This window comes from Petaurus breviceps, unplaced genomic scaffold (genome assembly GCF_028583685.1).
Source record: "Petaurus breviceps papuanus isolate PSGF00001 unplaced genomic scaffold, PetGlider_PUasm1.0 90760, whole genome shotgun sequence".
Classification (NCBI taxonomy): Eukaryota; Metazoa; Chordata; class Mammalia; order Diprotodontia; family Petauridae; genus Petaurus; species Petaurus breviceps.
This window is the reverse complement of record NW_027187338.1, coordinates 12,745,795-12,760,835: the sequence shown is the minus strand read 5'-3', so window position 1 is coordinate 12,760,835 and position 15,041 is coordinate 12,745,795. Positions and strand designations below refer to the sequence as shown.

At 38.4% G+C, this 15,041-nt stretch overlaps 1 protein-coding gene and 1 long non-coding RNA gene across 3 annotated transcripts in view; one reads left to right on the top strand and one right to left on the bottom strand.

Annotated features, from left to right (window-relative positions):
- LOC138146353 (uncharacterized) overlaps positions 1–2,321 on the top strand; it is an 18,105-nt gene extending 15,784 nt beyond the window's left edge. Inside the window, exon 2 of the long non-coding RNA XR_011164457.1 lies at positions 2,055–2,321. This is a non-coding gene — a long non-coding RNA (uncharacterized lncRNA). The remainder of the gene's footprint in view (positions 1–2,054) is intronic.
- Positions 1–15,041, bottom strand: part of ERMAP (erythroblast membrane associated protein (Scianna blood group)) — a 23,005-nt gene extending 7,964 nt beyond the window's left edge. The window contains exons 1-6 of one of the 2 annotated variants that reach the window (XM_069068183.1): positions 14,756–15,041; positions 6,286–6,375; positions 5,729–6,067; positions 4,253–4,528; positions 2,967–3,083; positions 2,580–2,612 (exon numbers count right to left, since the gene is read on the bottom strand). In XM_069068183.1, coding sequence (XP_068924284.1) covers positions 2,580–2,612; positions 2,967–3,083; positions 4,253–4,528; positions 5,729–6,067; positions 6,286–6,364 — 844 coding nt within the window. In that variant the 5' untranslated portion in view covers positions 6,365–6,375; positions 14,756–15,041. Of the gene's footprint in view, positions 1–2,579; positions 2,613–2,966; positions 3,084–4,252; positions 4,529–5,728; positions 6,068–6,285; positions 9,318–14,755 lie in introns of those variants that run through there. The other variant, XM_069068182.1, reaches the window with a different exon arrangement.

Here is a 15,041-nt window from a genome sequence, read left to right as displayed (position 1 = left end):
TGGATCATAGGTGTTTGATAAATTTCATCTAGAGGTAAACCACTTTGGGCTGTATACAACAAATCCAAAGACACACAGTGCCTGTGTGGTGAAGCGATATCTTTTTATTCCAAAAACATTTCACCTGATTATCCTGTGCTTTAAGAAAGTCTATCAATCCTCTTCCTCCTTTTTTTTTTTTTGCTTTTTGGAGGGCAATTGGGGTTAAGTGACTTGCCCAAGGTCACATGGCTAGATTTTCTCTTCTTCCTTTTTTGACAAAGAAGTGTTAATCTTTCTATAGATGCCTTACAGTGATTGGTCCTATATTTCACTAATATTTTGCAGAGTTTTGCTAAGATAATTTTCCAAATATGTTGTTATTGTTTTATCATTCAAAAGTCCTAATGCATCTCCTTGATTTAGGTATCAAGACCATATTTGTATCATAGAAAGAGATTGGGATAATGCCTTCTTTTCCTGTTATTGCAAATAGTTTGCGTAACATTGGAAATAATTGTTATGAAAATTTCATTGAATTCACTTGCAAATCTACATAGTTCTGGATTTTTTAATCAGTTTGGAAGTTCATGTATGTATTGCCCAATGTATTTATCTGATATTGAGTTACTTAGTCTATTTCTTCTTTTGTTAAACAGGGTACTTTATATTTTTGTAAGTATTCATCCATTTAATTATCAGTTTTGTTAACAAAATAGTTTATGATAAGTTCTTTTAGTTACTTTTAAATTTTGTGAATTCTTTTTCACTTTGATAGGAACAATTTAGTTTTCCTCTCTTAAAAATCATATTAGCTGTTTACCTACTTTATTCATTAAAAAAAAACAGTTCTGATGCTTGTTGGTTCAATAGTTTTTGGCTTTTAATTTTATTGATCTCTTCTTAATTTTTTGAATTTCTACGTTATTGCTTAGTTGGAGTTTTCTGATTTATTTTTGTTAAAGTATTTTTTAGTTGTAACTGATTGGTTTTTCTTTTAGCTGATGAAAGCATTTAGAGATACAAATTTTCCCCTCAGAACTGCTTTAGCTTCATTCCCAAAGCTTTGCTATGTTATCTCATTATTGCAATTTTTAAAATAAGATTTTCTATTCTTTCTATATTTTGTCCTTTGACCAAACAGTAAAGTATGTTTAGTTTCTAATTACTTTTTAATTCTTTCAAGGGTCCTTCAATAAAAAATAATTTTTATTGCATTGTAATCAGTAGATGTTATGTTTAGAATTTCTGCTTTTCTAGATTTTTATGAGGTCTTTATTCCTCAACACATGCTCAGTTTTTGTAAAGGTGATATATAAAGCTGAGAAGTATGTAAATTGTTTTCTATTCTCATTCAATACTCACCATAGATTGATCATCTCTAATTTCTCCAAAGTTCTCTTTGAGTACTTAGTTTCTTTCTTGATTATCTTTTGGTTAGATTTGTCTAGGTCCTCTACTATTATTATTTTACTATTTTCTCTCTCCAAATTGATTAACTTTTTCTTTAAGTATTTAGGTGCTAAGTCATTTGGTGCACATATTAAGTACTGATACTGATTCATTATCAAGGGTGCCTTTATGCATAATTTAATTTCCCTATTTATCTTTTTTTATCATGTTTATATTTATTGTAGCCTTATCTGAAATCTTAATTGTTATTACTAATTTTTTCTTTTAGTCAGCTGAAACATAATAGGTTTTTCTCTGGTCCCTTATTTTCACTCCTTATATGAATCCTTATGTTTCAAGTGTGTTTTTTGTAAATAACATATTATTGGATTATGTTTTCTAATCCATTCAGGTAGTCTCTCCCATTTTATGGATGAACTTATCAAAAATCCTACTCCAGCACCTCATCATGTCATGGAGATAACCCTGGGCTCCCAAAGACTAAAATAACAGAACAGTACAAACATTGGCAGGTCCTACCAAACCGAAGAAATTCTAAGTATGGTCTTAATGATGAACTATAAATCTCTTCTGTGAGGATCAGTCTGATCCTAAGTTCACTGAGACTCATTATCAGGTTGGCTGGAGGGTGATTCTTTGTTTTGTTTTGTTTTTTTCCGTAGCAATTCTTGAAGATCATCTATCAGATCATGTGACTTGGATCAGAGAATGGAATACCTTCCCCGACAATAATCACAGCTCTTTGAAGTATCAGCATAAATGTCATCATCGATCATTATTTCTTGAAATAAGAGCAGTTGCAGAAATTCTGTTATAAGAATTCAGTTATGAGAAACAGAATCCAAGAACAAAAGAGAGATTTCAGCACATAGATGGAGAAAGTCAGGGAACACTACTAAAAAACAGAAATAAATGAGATTAATCTGCTATAGTTCTTTCTATTACAGAAGATCTGCTTCTTATTCAAATTAATTAAGAATTACATTCATCCTGAATCATTAATTACAAGAGACAAACACAGAGGAATAAGAAATTCAGGAAGGTTTAGAGTTTGGCCTTATTAGAAGCCTGGTGAGGGCAATGAAAGAATGTGCCCAGCAGCTATAGCCATCTTGTTTTTATCACTTATGTTAGAAGAATCAGCAGTGACTGGTCACTGCATACTGCTCCTGACCCATGATACTTACCTATCTCTACCACTTGTTGGTAAAGAAGCTTCTCTAGAGGAAGGTAAAAAGAGACAAATTAGATTGGCGCTTTACATGACACTTCTTTGTCTAGTTGATAGGACTGGACTCCTATTTCTGTTAGGAGATTTAAAAATGAGGGGAAGAAGGAAATCCCATTCCTAACAAACGCAGAGAATCAGCTTCTACCACTGATCTCAAGGACCATTTCAGTTTCATAGTCGTATCACCATAGCCCAGGCCATGACTCCAGGCCTCGTGTCAATTTCCACCTTAGCCTTCCATTTCCCCACAAAGTCCCCATCCCTCTGGCTACCACTGTCCCTTAGGACTCTTGCTCCACAACCCACCAATTAGCCCTCCCACTCCCACATTATATCATGTTACCTCTAGATCTGCGTTGCTTCCATATGATAAAAATGCCCAATGCAATGAGGAGCCCCAAGAAAGGCAGGATCACAGCCAGAACCACTGTTGAGGGGATGATATACAAGGGAGGAAAAGCTGAAACAGAAATCCCCAGTGTCATGAGGAAAGAGTAGGGGAATAATAATGAAGACAGTAATAATTCCAGTGGTTAAGAACATCAGGCTTTAAGGTTTTCAAAGGCACTGGCAAACTGTTTAGACACCATATCTATGCACAGATGTGACAGAGACTCTAGTTTTCTCTTGTTCTGTCTCAGTTTCTTCTGGAGAGTGAACTCTGCCTAACTGCTAAAAGGGTCTGTTGATTCTCAGGATCCAAAATGTTGAATGGCCCAACTTTTAGTGAGATTTCTTTCACTAAAGCAGAGGGTTTTTTTTAATGTAAGGTCCCTAATTTTTTCTTTAATATTTTGAAAATTATATTTCAATATCATTTGTTTCATTGTAATCTTTTATATTTTACTTTATGCATTCAAAAACATTATTCTGAGGAGTCCCTAGTCTTCACCAGACTGCCACAGGGTGTCTATGACACCCCTACCCTAAAGTATTTTAGAAACAGGATAGAGTCTCTGCTGTCTGAGATGGCTTCAGTAGTCCTACCTTCAATCAGTAAGATGTACTAAATGATTTCTCAAAGGTCCTTCTTGTCCTACAATTCTATAGACCTAAGGACCTTCTGAAAAATGGGAGAGAGCTCCTCAGTCACCAAAGAATCAGTATCTTCTCATTAGAACTATATTGTCTTCCTCCCCACAAAATCATCTTGCATGAGCTCTTCCTCTTCCAGTGTGGGTCCCATACTCTTTAGTCCTGAGGACCATAAATGGGAGTAAGCAGTATCTGTCTGTGCCACTGGCCAAAGACTTAGGCAAGAGAAGAATGGAAGAGTGAGAAAGGAAAAGAGAAAACTAGAACACAGGACAAGGAGAAACAGAGAAAGCAAAGAAGATAATGAAAACTTGGACCTGGCCAGGGTGGTCAAGTACCTTGAACCACTGCTTTCAGGGCTTCTCAATGGTGCTCAAACCATGGATCAGGCCCACATTCCCATCCCTGTACTAGAGTCCTGGGTTTTCTTTGGAGACACATGTCTCATTAAGCACCCCTTCTGAGTCAAGCAAGTTCTCAGGGACCCTACTTGATAAGAATATGTAACAACAATCTTCATAGCTGATATTTACAAAGTGCTTTAAGGTTTGCAAAGAGCTTTACAAAAACTGACTTATATGACTGAAGGCTTACCTGCTATGAATAGAGTTGTTTCCTTCTCTTGGCCAAGAGCGGCATTCCAAATAGAGCAGGTCATGTTCCCTGGAGATCCACCTCTCACAGTAATAGAAGCCTCCATTTGGAATAGCCCCTCCTTATCCTGGTATTGGGTTTCTGATGGAAGTGTCTCCCCATGAGTATTTCTCCATTCAATCTGAGGCTTTGGGAACCATCCCTGGGATCTGCACACCAGCTGAATCTGTCCGCCTTCATAGCTTTTCATATGAATATAAGGATCCAAGCCCAGTGCTGGCAAAAAAAGATCTGCTTGAACCAGCAATACATCTCCCTCCATTTTCCTCCTTACCCAAAACACTGCCTTCCTGTCCCTTCTATCACCATCACTATATATGCATCCCTTTTACAGTCAGCAGGAATTATGACACTCCTTTTTATAGTCTTCCCTGTAGTCTACAGTAGCAGCTGGGTTAACAAGACCCTGTCTGTGTTGGGTAACATACCAGTTCAACCTTTGTTCCCACTGGGGATTCTGGACCATTGATCCAAGAGTTAAGATTGTCCAATTAAGGGGGATGATGCAAGATGACCCAGAGATGGTTGCATTCCTAGCTTAGCTAGAATCCTGAAACACAGGGATCTAGGGCCAAGCTGTGTGGCAAAATGGCATTTTTTGGAGGGGGGAAAGCAAAGCAATTAGGGTTAAATGATTTGCTCAAGGTCACACAGCTAGTGTGTCAAGCATATAATGCTGGATTTGAACTCAGGTCCTCCTGACTCCAGGGCCAGTGTTCTGTTCACTATGTCACCTAGCTGCCCTGAAAATGGCATTTTAAAAAGATTCCTCTGTACTTATTATAGTGCTGATCACTGCCCAAAAAGACTTCTCTAAAAGGTCAATGATCATAAGAGAGGTAAAGCAGTATATTGCATAGTGCTGGATTTGGGATTAGGAAGCCCTAGATTCAAATTCCATTTCTGACACTATGTGGCCATTGAGGAAATCTATGAGAATCATAGATTTAGAGCTGGAAAAAACCTCAGAGGTCGATCTAGTCCAATGCCCTCCTCATTTTACCAACGAGAAATCTGAAGATCAGAGTTGTAGAGTGACTTGCCCAAGGTCACATAGCTAGTGTCTGAGCTAAGATTTGAACCCAGATCTTCCTAACTTCAAGTCCAATGTGCATCCACTACACTCTAATTCTCTACTTCTGCCACTACTCTGGGAAAGTTATTTAAACTCTGAGTCTCCACAAGTCTTTAAGATGTAACAGTAACAGCAAAATATACTCTCCTCTTACCCCCACCCCAACTCACACCCAGAAAGGCTTGTTACTTCCATTTAAGTATTTGGTGGAGTTTCAATAAATCTTTACCATAAACAAGACAGGTGATCACTGGAAAAGAGTTTTGAAGATAAAAGGAAATTCATTATAATGACACGTCTCAGTGTGTACCACTCTGCACTCCCTCATATCCCATTCTAACCTGCAACCTCCAGTTGCACAGTAGCGTTTTTGCTCAGAGAGCCAGCCCGGATCTGACAGGAGTACTGTCCTTGGTCTTCAAGTCGGACGTTATAGATCTCCAGAATGAAATTGTCTTCCTGGATATCTTTCACCAAAGCTGTTCTCCCTTTGAACTGTGGTATCTGCTCTCCATATAAATCTTGCCCATTCTGATATACGTGAACAACCTGGGAAGCCTGGGACTCCTGGGTCCACAGCCATTTCACCTCTACAGATGCAGGGACCAGCCAGATGTGTAGAGGACAGCGCAGCTCAGCCTTTGTCCCCAGAATGACCAAGTTCCTCTTTTCAACTTTTCCTGTGTCACGATCCAGAGAAATTGTGTACACGAGTATAAAAAACACAAATTAAGAAAGGGACAAGAATGATACAGACTGGGGATGGAATAGAGAAGGAGGTAAACTGGGGAAGGGTATGGAAAAAGAGTGTGCCCAAGAAAAGGAAAGGGACAGATGGTCCCTTAATCCTTAGATCCGTAGATGCCCTGGGCAGAAGAAGACAGGCAGAAACACTTACCTGATCCCTCTGTGAGCAGCTGGAGGGAGAGAAGGGCGATGAGGCAGCTAGAAAGAGGGAAACTGGTGCAACTTGCCATCTCCACCAGAGCTAAGAAAGGTACAAACAAGTGTAGGATTAGTGAACGGGGTATACAGGTGACATAAGGAAGAGCCTAGAAGAATGGAAACTAAAACTACATACTGACCACAAAAATAAAAGGTAATGAATAATACTGACCCTCCTTCAAGTGTGTTCTGAGCCAGTCTTTGAAAATACACACATTTATGCAGAGTAAAAAAACCAACCAAACAATATACAAATTGGCTACTACTATGTAAGAAAAAATAAAAATAGCAATGAAGGTCAGAAAAGGACATTTTAAGAAGAGTTCAGAAGGGGAAACAGAAGCCAAAAGGATATTTTTTTCTACTTTTAAAGGAAATGACCTTGTGATAAAAAAAAAACAACAAAACAATCTCACAAGAATCTCAATTCAGTGGTTGCTGGAGAGGATGTAGAAAGACCAAAGGTTCATTGGATCACATGTGGTAGTTATAACCAAGATAACTCAGTTGTGCACACAATCCTTTACTCTGTCAAATATGTTATAGGAACAGGTTATCTCTCTCATGCTTCTATGACCTGCAGAGTAACTTGAACATTTTATAGTTGTAAGCAATTGATATAAATTTGTTTGCAATCTATATATAGCTCAAAAGTGAGTGGGTCGATGTATATTCTGAGCCCCACTCAACTTTAGTGCAAAGAGCCTGTATGACATTAAATATCACTTTCAAGTACATAAACTTTGTCCTATCTACCTATTCCCTTTGTCTCAGTTATCAACTAGGCAGTCCTAGCTCTCTATACTGTAAATTTAAGGTCCAATTTGTTGTAAAAGTACTACTAGTCCTATCCTTCCAATAAAATTCATCAAGGTCCAAGGTCCAAATTACAAAATCTTAAGTGTCAGAAGTGATCTTCTGTCAAAAAAAAGAAAAGAAAAGAAAGAAATGAGATCAGTCTGGCATGACCTACCCTCTATGATATCATTCTGATTCTGTGTGATCACTGCTTCCATTTCTGAAATTTCACTAAGCAACCCTCTAACATGTTTTAGAATCTTGCCAGGAAATAACACTTAGCTCACTAGAATACAGTTTGCAGATTTCATTATCTCCCCCTCTGCCTTTTTTTTTTTTACAGAACAACATTTGTACAAGTAATAATAATAATAGCTAACATTTATATAGCATTTACTATGTGCCAGGCAATAAGGCAAATGCTTTACAATTATTAATCTCGTTTGAGCCTCACAACCCTGTGAGGTAGGTGCTATTGTTACGTAGAGGTCAAATGACATGCCTAGGGTCACATAACTAGTAAGTATCTGAGGTTACATTTGAACTTAGGTCTTTCTGACTCTGGGCACGGTACTTTATCCACAGTGCTACCTCAATGCCCAGGTAACCAAAAAGTGATTTCAGCTGTCTAAGCCTTTAGTTTTCTGAGCTAGCCTGGTCTTAAGCCTGATGCCAATATCTTTAAAGGAAAAAGTAGCCCAATTTGTATGTAATAGTAGTTAGGACGTTGCTTCTGCCACACCCTCATAGCTTTAAGGTTCCTACAATGCTAAGTCTGTGATCTATGAACCTGAACCTTCATCTCCTCATCTGCAAAATGGGGATAACAATATCTATTGCACGTCTCAAGATTGTTGAGAAGATCAAAAGAGAGAAGAATATAGATCCCTGCAAACTTTAGAGCTGTATCTAAATGTATCATCTTCCTCATTAAGGTCTGCAGTGCAATTTGGAAGCCAAATAAGGTGATGAAATGTTACAGGAGGGGCAGCTAGGTGATGCAGTGAATAGAGCACCAGCCCTGAGGTCAGGAGGACCTGAGTTCAAATTCAGCCTCAGACACTTAACACTTACTGGCCGTGTAACCTTGCCCAATTGCCCTCCAAAAAGCAAATACATAAACAAACAAACAAACAAATAAATAAATAAATGAAATGTTACAGGAAGAAAAGTGCAGTGCCAGGACAAGAGCAGTGACAGTGGGGCTATATTTGGCCCTCACAGGTGATCATTTTTAGTTCTGCATACTATATTATAGAAAAGACCTTGACAAACTGTTGAGCATCCAGGGCAACTGGGATAGGGAAGGGCTTCAAAGTCATACCACGTAAAGATTATTGAAAGAATTTATGGGGCAGTTAGGTGGCACAGTGGAGTCAGGAGGACCTGAGTAAAATCTGGCCTCAGACACTTGATACTTACTACCTGTGTGACTTTGGGCAAGTCACTTAACCCCAATTGCCCTGCCTTATCCCCTCAAAAAAAAAAAAGAATTTATGTGGGATGCTCTCTGGGAGATTGTTGGGGGAGGAAGCAAGGGAAATTTAGGCAATATAAAAACAAAAGGTATCAATAAAAAAGAACTGAGGATATTTAGTCTTGTAAAGAGAAGACTCTTATGGGCCATGATAGATATCTTCCAGTGTCTGAAGGGCTGGTTGTCTGTGGAAGAGGAATTGGACTATTCTACTTGACTCCTCAGGCTAGAACTACATTGGTATGTGAATTACCTCGAACAAGCAATAATGTTTATATACATAGTTTCATTTTGTGACAGCAATGTTAATGTGTGTTTGCTTCTACTAACGTTAAGCTGACTCAGAATATCTGACTAACTAAATGCGACTGGATTGAGCTGATTCTCTACCTTTAATTAATTCTCTATCAGTTGTGCAATGTATTTCACACCATACACAGATATTTTACTGCACTCTCTTTTGTTGTGTTTTTTATTCTGTGGTTTTTAAGAGTGGATGTCACTCCAGGGAAACACGCAAAAGTTGTGTCTCTTAAAGATCATCTTTCAATGACTGTTAGAAATACTGCTGTAGCTCTTGGTGTTGAAGAAGTCAATCAAGTCAAGGTTCATGTAATGAAACAAGATGTTATACCAAAGCACAAAGTATGGTTGAAAATAAAAACGCAATGAGAACTGACCAACTATTTTTGCAAAAGAACCAAATAACCCTCAGAAAACGACTTTCCAGGAGGCAGGTAGGTGGTGCAGTGAATGGAGCTGGCCCTGGAGTCAGAAGGACCTAAATTCAAATCCGGCCTCAGACACTTAACACTAGCTATGTGACCTTGGGCAAGTCACTTAACCCCAATTGCCCTGCCTTCCCCCCTCCAAAAAAAGACAGAAAAACAAACAGAAAAAGAAAACAACTTTCTGAGGGCTTTGGCAACTGGAGGGGTTATTATTGTTTACAATGCAGTATAGACTTCTTGATGTTGGAAGAATGCCTATAAGACCAGCTTAAAAACAAAAGAAAAAGCTGCTAACCCTTGCTCTGATGAAAAAACCCTAGTTCTAGTCAAGACAACACAAAAACTGGAGTACTAAAGATGGGGAAAGGGTAATTTTTTCTGCTAAAAACTCACTTTTTCATTCAAGGCTGTACCAAAACCATTGCTACAAATCCATATGAGCCTGTAAGATCTGGGAATCTTCATCAGACTGTAAAACATCCAGCAAAAAAAATGTTTGGGGAAAATTTTTTTAAATTTCCAGTGGGCCTAGAATTCTTGTCTTCATCATTGATGAAGTCTAATAAGTATATTCATATACGACAGCAGAATTATTTCACTGCTACAGAAATTCCCAAATGAAGATGAAATATTGCAACATGATCTTACACCACACCACACATTATGAAAGGTTAAGAAATATGTCTGGGGCAGCTAGGTGGTAAAGTGAATAGAGCACCAGCCCTGGAGTCAGGAGGACCTGAGTTAAAATCCAGCCTCAGACCCTTAAAATACTTACTAGCCATGTGACCTTGGGCAAGTCACTTAACTCCAATTGCCCTGCCCTCCCCCTTCCAAAAAGAAAAAAAAGTTCAAAAGAAGGAGTTAAATATGTCTCAATAACCAGAAAATTAACTTGATTTGAATCCCATTGAAAACCAGTGGGCTATAATTAAGACTAGAATTAGAAAAATAGACTATTGGTCAAAAGTACACTTAATAACCAATGTGGGGCAGCTAGGTGGCACAGTGAGTAAAGCGCTGGCCCCAGAGTCAGGAGGACCCAAGTTCGGTTCCGGCCTCAGACACTTAACACCCACACAAAAAATAAACTAGCCATGTAACCTTGGGCAAGTTACTTAACCCAATTGCCCTCCGAAAGGCAAATAATAATAATAATAACCAATGTGGCAAAAGTACAGCTTCATGATGAATTAAAGAATATATGTCAAAATCTTAATTCGATGCCAAATCATGTAAAATACGTGACTGCAGCAACAGGACATAGTATATAGTAAAAGGTTTTTTTAGTGTAAAAAGTTATGAACTAGGGCGGCCAGGTGGCTTAGCGAGTAAGAACACCGGCTCTAGTGTCGGGATGACCTGGATCAAATCTGGGCTCAGGTACTCAGCACCACACCCAGAAATAACTGGCCGTGTAACCTTGAGCAAGTTACTTAACCCCGATCGCTTTAAAAAAAAAAGTTATGAAGTATATTGTATAAATCAATATATTTCATTTTACTTTGGCTCAATTACTTCATACACCTCTATAGGGAACAACGAATAGGAGTCATAGAGGGGGAGATTTTTGTTCCATGTAATTAAAAACTCCAAAATTAGAGTGATTCAAAAGCATAATGGGAGGCCTCAGGAGGTATTGAGTTATCTCTTACTAGACAGCTTTAAGCAGGGGCTCAAGGACTACTTAGCAATTATGCTACAAAAAGGATTTCCACAAGGTATGGGTTAAATTAGATTACTTTTTTAACTCTGAGATTATAACCTGTTCTAATTCGAACCTAAGAAGGAGTATTACTTAAGTAGTGTTGTTAAACAGACAAGAGAACATATTCTATGGAAAATGACCTTAAATTTCACAAGGGACTCCATGTCATTTAACATAGCTTCCAACTCTCTATTAACAAATAACTTACTTTGTAAAAACTAGATTTATAAATAATGTATGGGGTAGGCATAAGCAACCTATTGAGCTGTGGGCACACACTCCCCCTCTCCCCCAAAGGAGCTCAGCTGGGCTTATTAGTGCTCGTGGTTGTCACTGAGAGGTTCAAGACATTCAGGGAAAAGGCAGATGAGGAAAGTGAAAAGGGATGTCAGAAAAAGTAGAAGAAAATATAGGAAGGAGTGTATACAGTGGAGAGTGAATGCCCTTCAGCAATAAATGTCTATCTCAGCCCCCTCAGTGGCTATTCCAAACCTCTTTCCTCTTCCATTCCTCATTACCTCTTCCATTACACCATCCTCTCAGGAGACACTCTCAATTCCTACTTTTCTGAGAAAATAGAGGGTATTTAATGAATCCTCTTTCTCAATAAGTCTATGCCTCCAAACCCATAGATATCTTCACTCATCCTCTCCTTCTTTACTCCTATTTCTTTTTTTTTAAACATTTTTATATAAAGTTTTGAGTTCCAAATTCTATCCCTCCCTCCCTCTCTCCCTTCACCCCTCCCTGAGACAGTAAGAAATTGGATATAGGGCATACATGTGCAATAATGTAAAACATTTTCATATCAATAATTTTGTACAAAAAGTCCAATAAAAGAAAAAAGTGAAAAACAGCATGCTTCAGTCTGTATTCAGTCCAATATCAGTTCTTTCTATGGAGGTGGATAGTATGTTTCATCATTAGTCCTTTAGGATTGTCTTGGATCATTGTATGCTGAGAATAGCTAAGGCATTCACAGTTCTTCAGCAAATAATGTTGTAACCATGTACAACGTTCTCCTGTTTCTGTTCACTTTGCTATGCATCAGTTCATATAAGTCTTTCCAGGTTTTTCCATTGATCACTCATCAAATGGGGAATGGCTTTACCAAAGCACTTCTAATTCTTATATCCAGTGACCTTTTCTCATTCTTCATCCTCCCTGACCTGTTTTAATCTTTTGTTACTCTTGACCAGCCCATCATCTTGGATATTCTTGTCTCTTGTGTCTTTTGTGGCATTGTGCTTTCCAGATTATTTTCTTCCCTATTAAACAACCTCTATCTCTGCTGCTGGGTAATCATGCATCTTCTGCCCTCTTGGAGTGGGTGTCCCCCAGGACTGTCCTGAGTTCAATTTTCTCTTCACATATATTCTCTTAGAGATTGAATCAGCCACCATCAGTTCAGGTATCATCCCTATGGAGCTGACTCCTAAGTCTATATATCCAAATAGCCCTAAATTCACTCCTGAACTTCAGTCACAATCACCCACTGATTGCAGCATACCTTCTCTTGAATGTTCTCACACTCAAAACACTCAAACCAGAACTCATTGTCTTCTCCTATGAACCCTCCAGACATTACAGTTGCTTTAAGGGCACTACCACTCTCTCAGTCTCACAGAAACTTTGAATACAGGATCACAGTTTTGGAATCATCCTTGACTCTTCTCCTTTACTCACCCCCAATATGAGTCTATATAACATTTCTGGAAGTTCTCTCCTTGTTTTCTTTTCTTTCTTTTTTTCTTTTTTGGAGGGGGGAAGGCTAGGCAATTGGGGTTAAGTGACTTATCCAAGGTCACATGGCTAGTAAGTGTTAGGTGTCTGAGAAAGGATTTGAATTCAGGTCCTCTTTATTCCAGGGCTAGTGCTCTAATTCACTGCACCACCTAGCCACCCATGAAAGTTCTCTCCTTCTCTCCAATGAGCTACCACTCCAGTCTAAGCCCTCATCACTTTAACTATTATTACACTAGTTTCCAAACTGATATCCCTGCTTCTAATCTCTCCCCTCTCTAATCAATCCCTTACCTAGTTGCCAAAATAACCATTCCATCCCCCTCAAAAAAAAATCCTTCGAGGATTCCCTATTGACTTTAGGATAAAATAAAGATTTCTTAGTCTGACATGTAAGGCTTTCTATAGTCTGTCTTCCACTTACCATCCAAACACTATTTCAACCACTCCCCTTCAAAGACTCTAAGTCCCAGTCAAACTGGACCAATAGCTGTTCTTTTCAGGAAATCAGCATTCACATGAGCTGTTCCCCCGATTAGACCCTTTCTCACCACAGCAGCAGCTTGGAATCCTTGCTTTCTTTCTGGGCTAATATCAGGGAATGTCTCTTCCGTTCAGCCCTCCCCACCCCACCTAGCTGTCAGTCCTCTCTTCCCCCTCAATTCTCTTTGTACTATGCTTATTTTTGTTTATATTGTATATGTGCCCTTCTTCCCACAGTAGACTGTAATCTCCTTGAATGCAAGAATTGTTTTAATTTTGTGTTTATATCACCAGCATAGTGCCTTTCACAGAGAAGGCACTTAGAAAATTTTTGTTGAATTTAATTGAAGCAGTTGATGGATTTCCAGTTGGAAGAAGGATTATTTTTGTTCAACTCAAAAAGATAGAAATAGGGAAATTGGATAGTAGTTACAAAGAGACATATATACCTCAATTGAAGGAAAAACATCTTAAGCATCAGAGATGTCAAAAATGGAATGGACTGTCTCAGAGGTATTGAGCTCACTCTAAGAAAAAGCCACCTGATCCTTTGTCATGATACCTTCAAGTGACTGCTACTCAATGAATAGACTACATGACCTTCTCACTCTAAGAGTCTATGATTTTAATACAGCAAATATGCCATATTAATATGACTGGTTTTTACTAACATACATACCAGATTGGAATTTTTATTTCTATAAAAGTAGTGCCTAACTAAATTAAAGAAACTTAAAAGTCTTTTTCTCTCCCACTCACTCTTTGTTTCTGACCTCCAAATCTTTCGGTCTATCAGCCACTGGCTTTCTTTTAGTTCTGGGATTACCTAAAGTACCTGGGCAATCTGCTCCAAGATTCTTATTTGGTCTCTCAAGTAACTTATTTTTGAAAAATTCTAAACCAGAGGAAAAATTACAGTAGACTATTCCTTTCAGGTAATGAGGGATTAAAAGTGGTGACAGGGGGTGAGGGGAGTTCGTACAATTATATTTATGAATGAAGGTGAAATAAAAACAAAATATACTAATAAAAATTAAATTTTAAAAATTCCCTTTATAACTTTTAAAGTTGAACCTCAATACCAACAGTCACTCTTCCAGGCAAATCTAGACCATGAAAATTGCATTAAGAGTCTCTGGACACTTCATATTAGGCTACACTCCTAGCTGCCCCCTTTTGTGCTACATGGGTACAACTAGTATACACCTCACATCTCCCAGATTCACTCTGATTTTAAGAAAAGAATGATTGCTTTAAATGAGACTAGGTAAAAGGGATATTCATTGTCAGGCCATGTCAGATGACCACTACATACAAAAGGTAGAGGCATCTCTTCTCCCCTTCGAAACTAGAGAGAAGAGTGATGATTCCTTTTTCAGGTCCAAAGATTCTGGAAATTCATTATCCCAGGTTGGAACCAAGTTGGAGAATAAAGAGAAATGCCATCTCAGACCCATTGGGAAAGGGAAAAGAGGGGACTCACCTTACTTTGAATCCAGGAGATTTTTCCACAGTAGTATAGCAGGGATCCCTAAGAATTTTTTTCTCAGCCCATTCAGAGGTTAGACGTAAAGCTTTAGCATCAGAGAAACAGAAGGTGCATTCAGGAAATGTATAGTTTTTAATCCCAGGGCATAAGCCCTTAAACTGGGAGTTCTGTCTGCCCAGGAGATTCTCCATCTCAAACTGTCCCTATAAAATAAACAAACCACACCCTGTCTGCCTGTTGCTGATAAAGCAATAGGGCAAAGTAAAGAAGAAACTCCCTA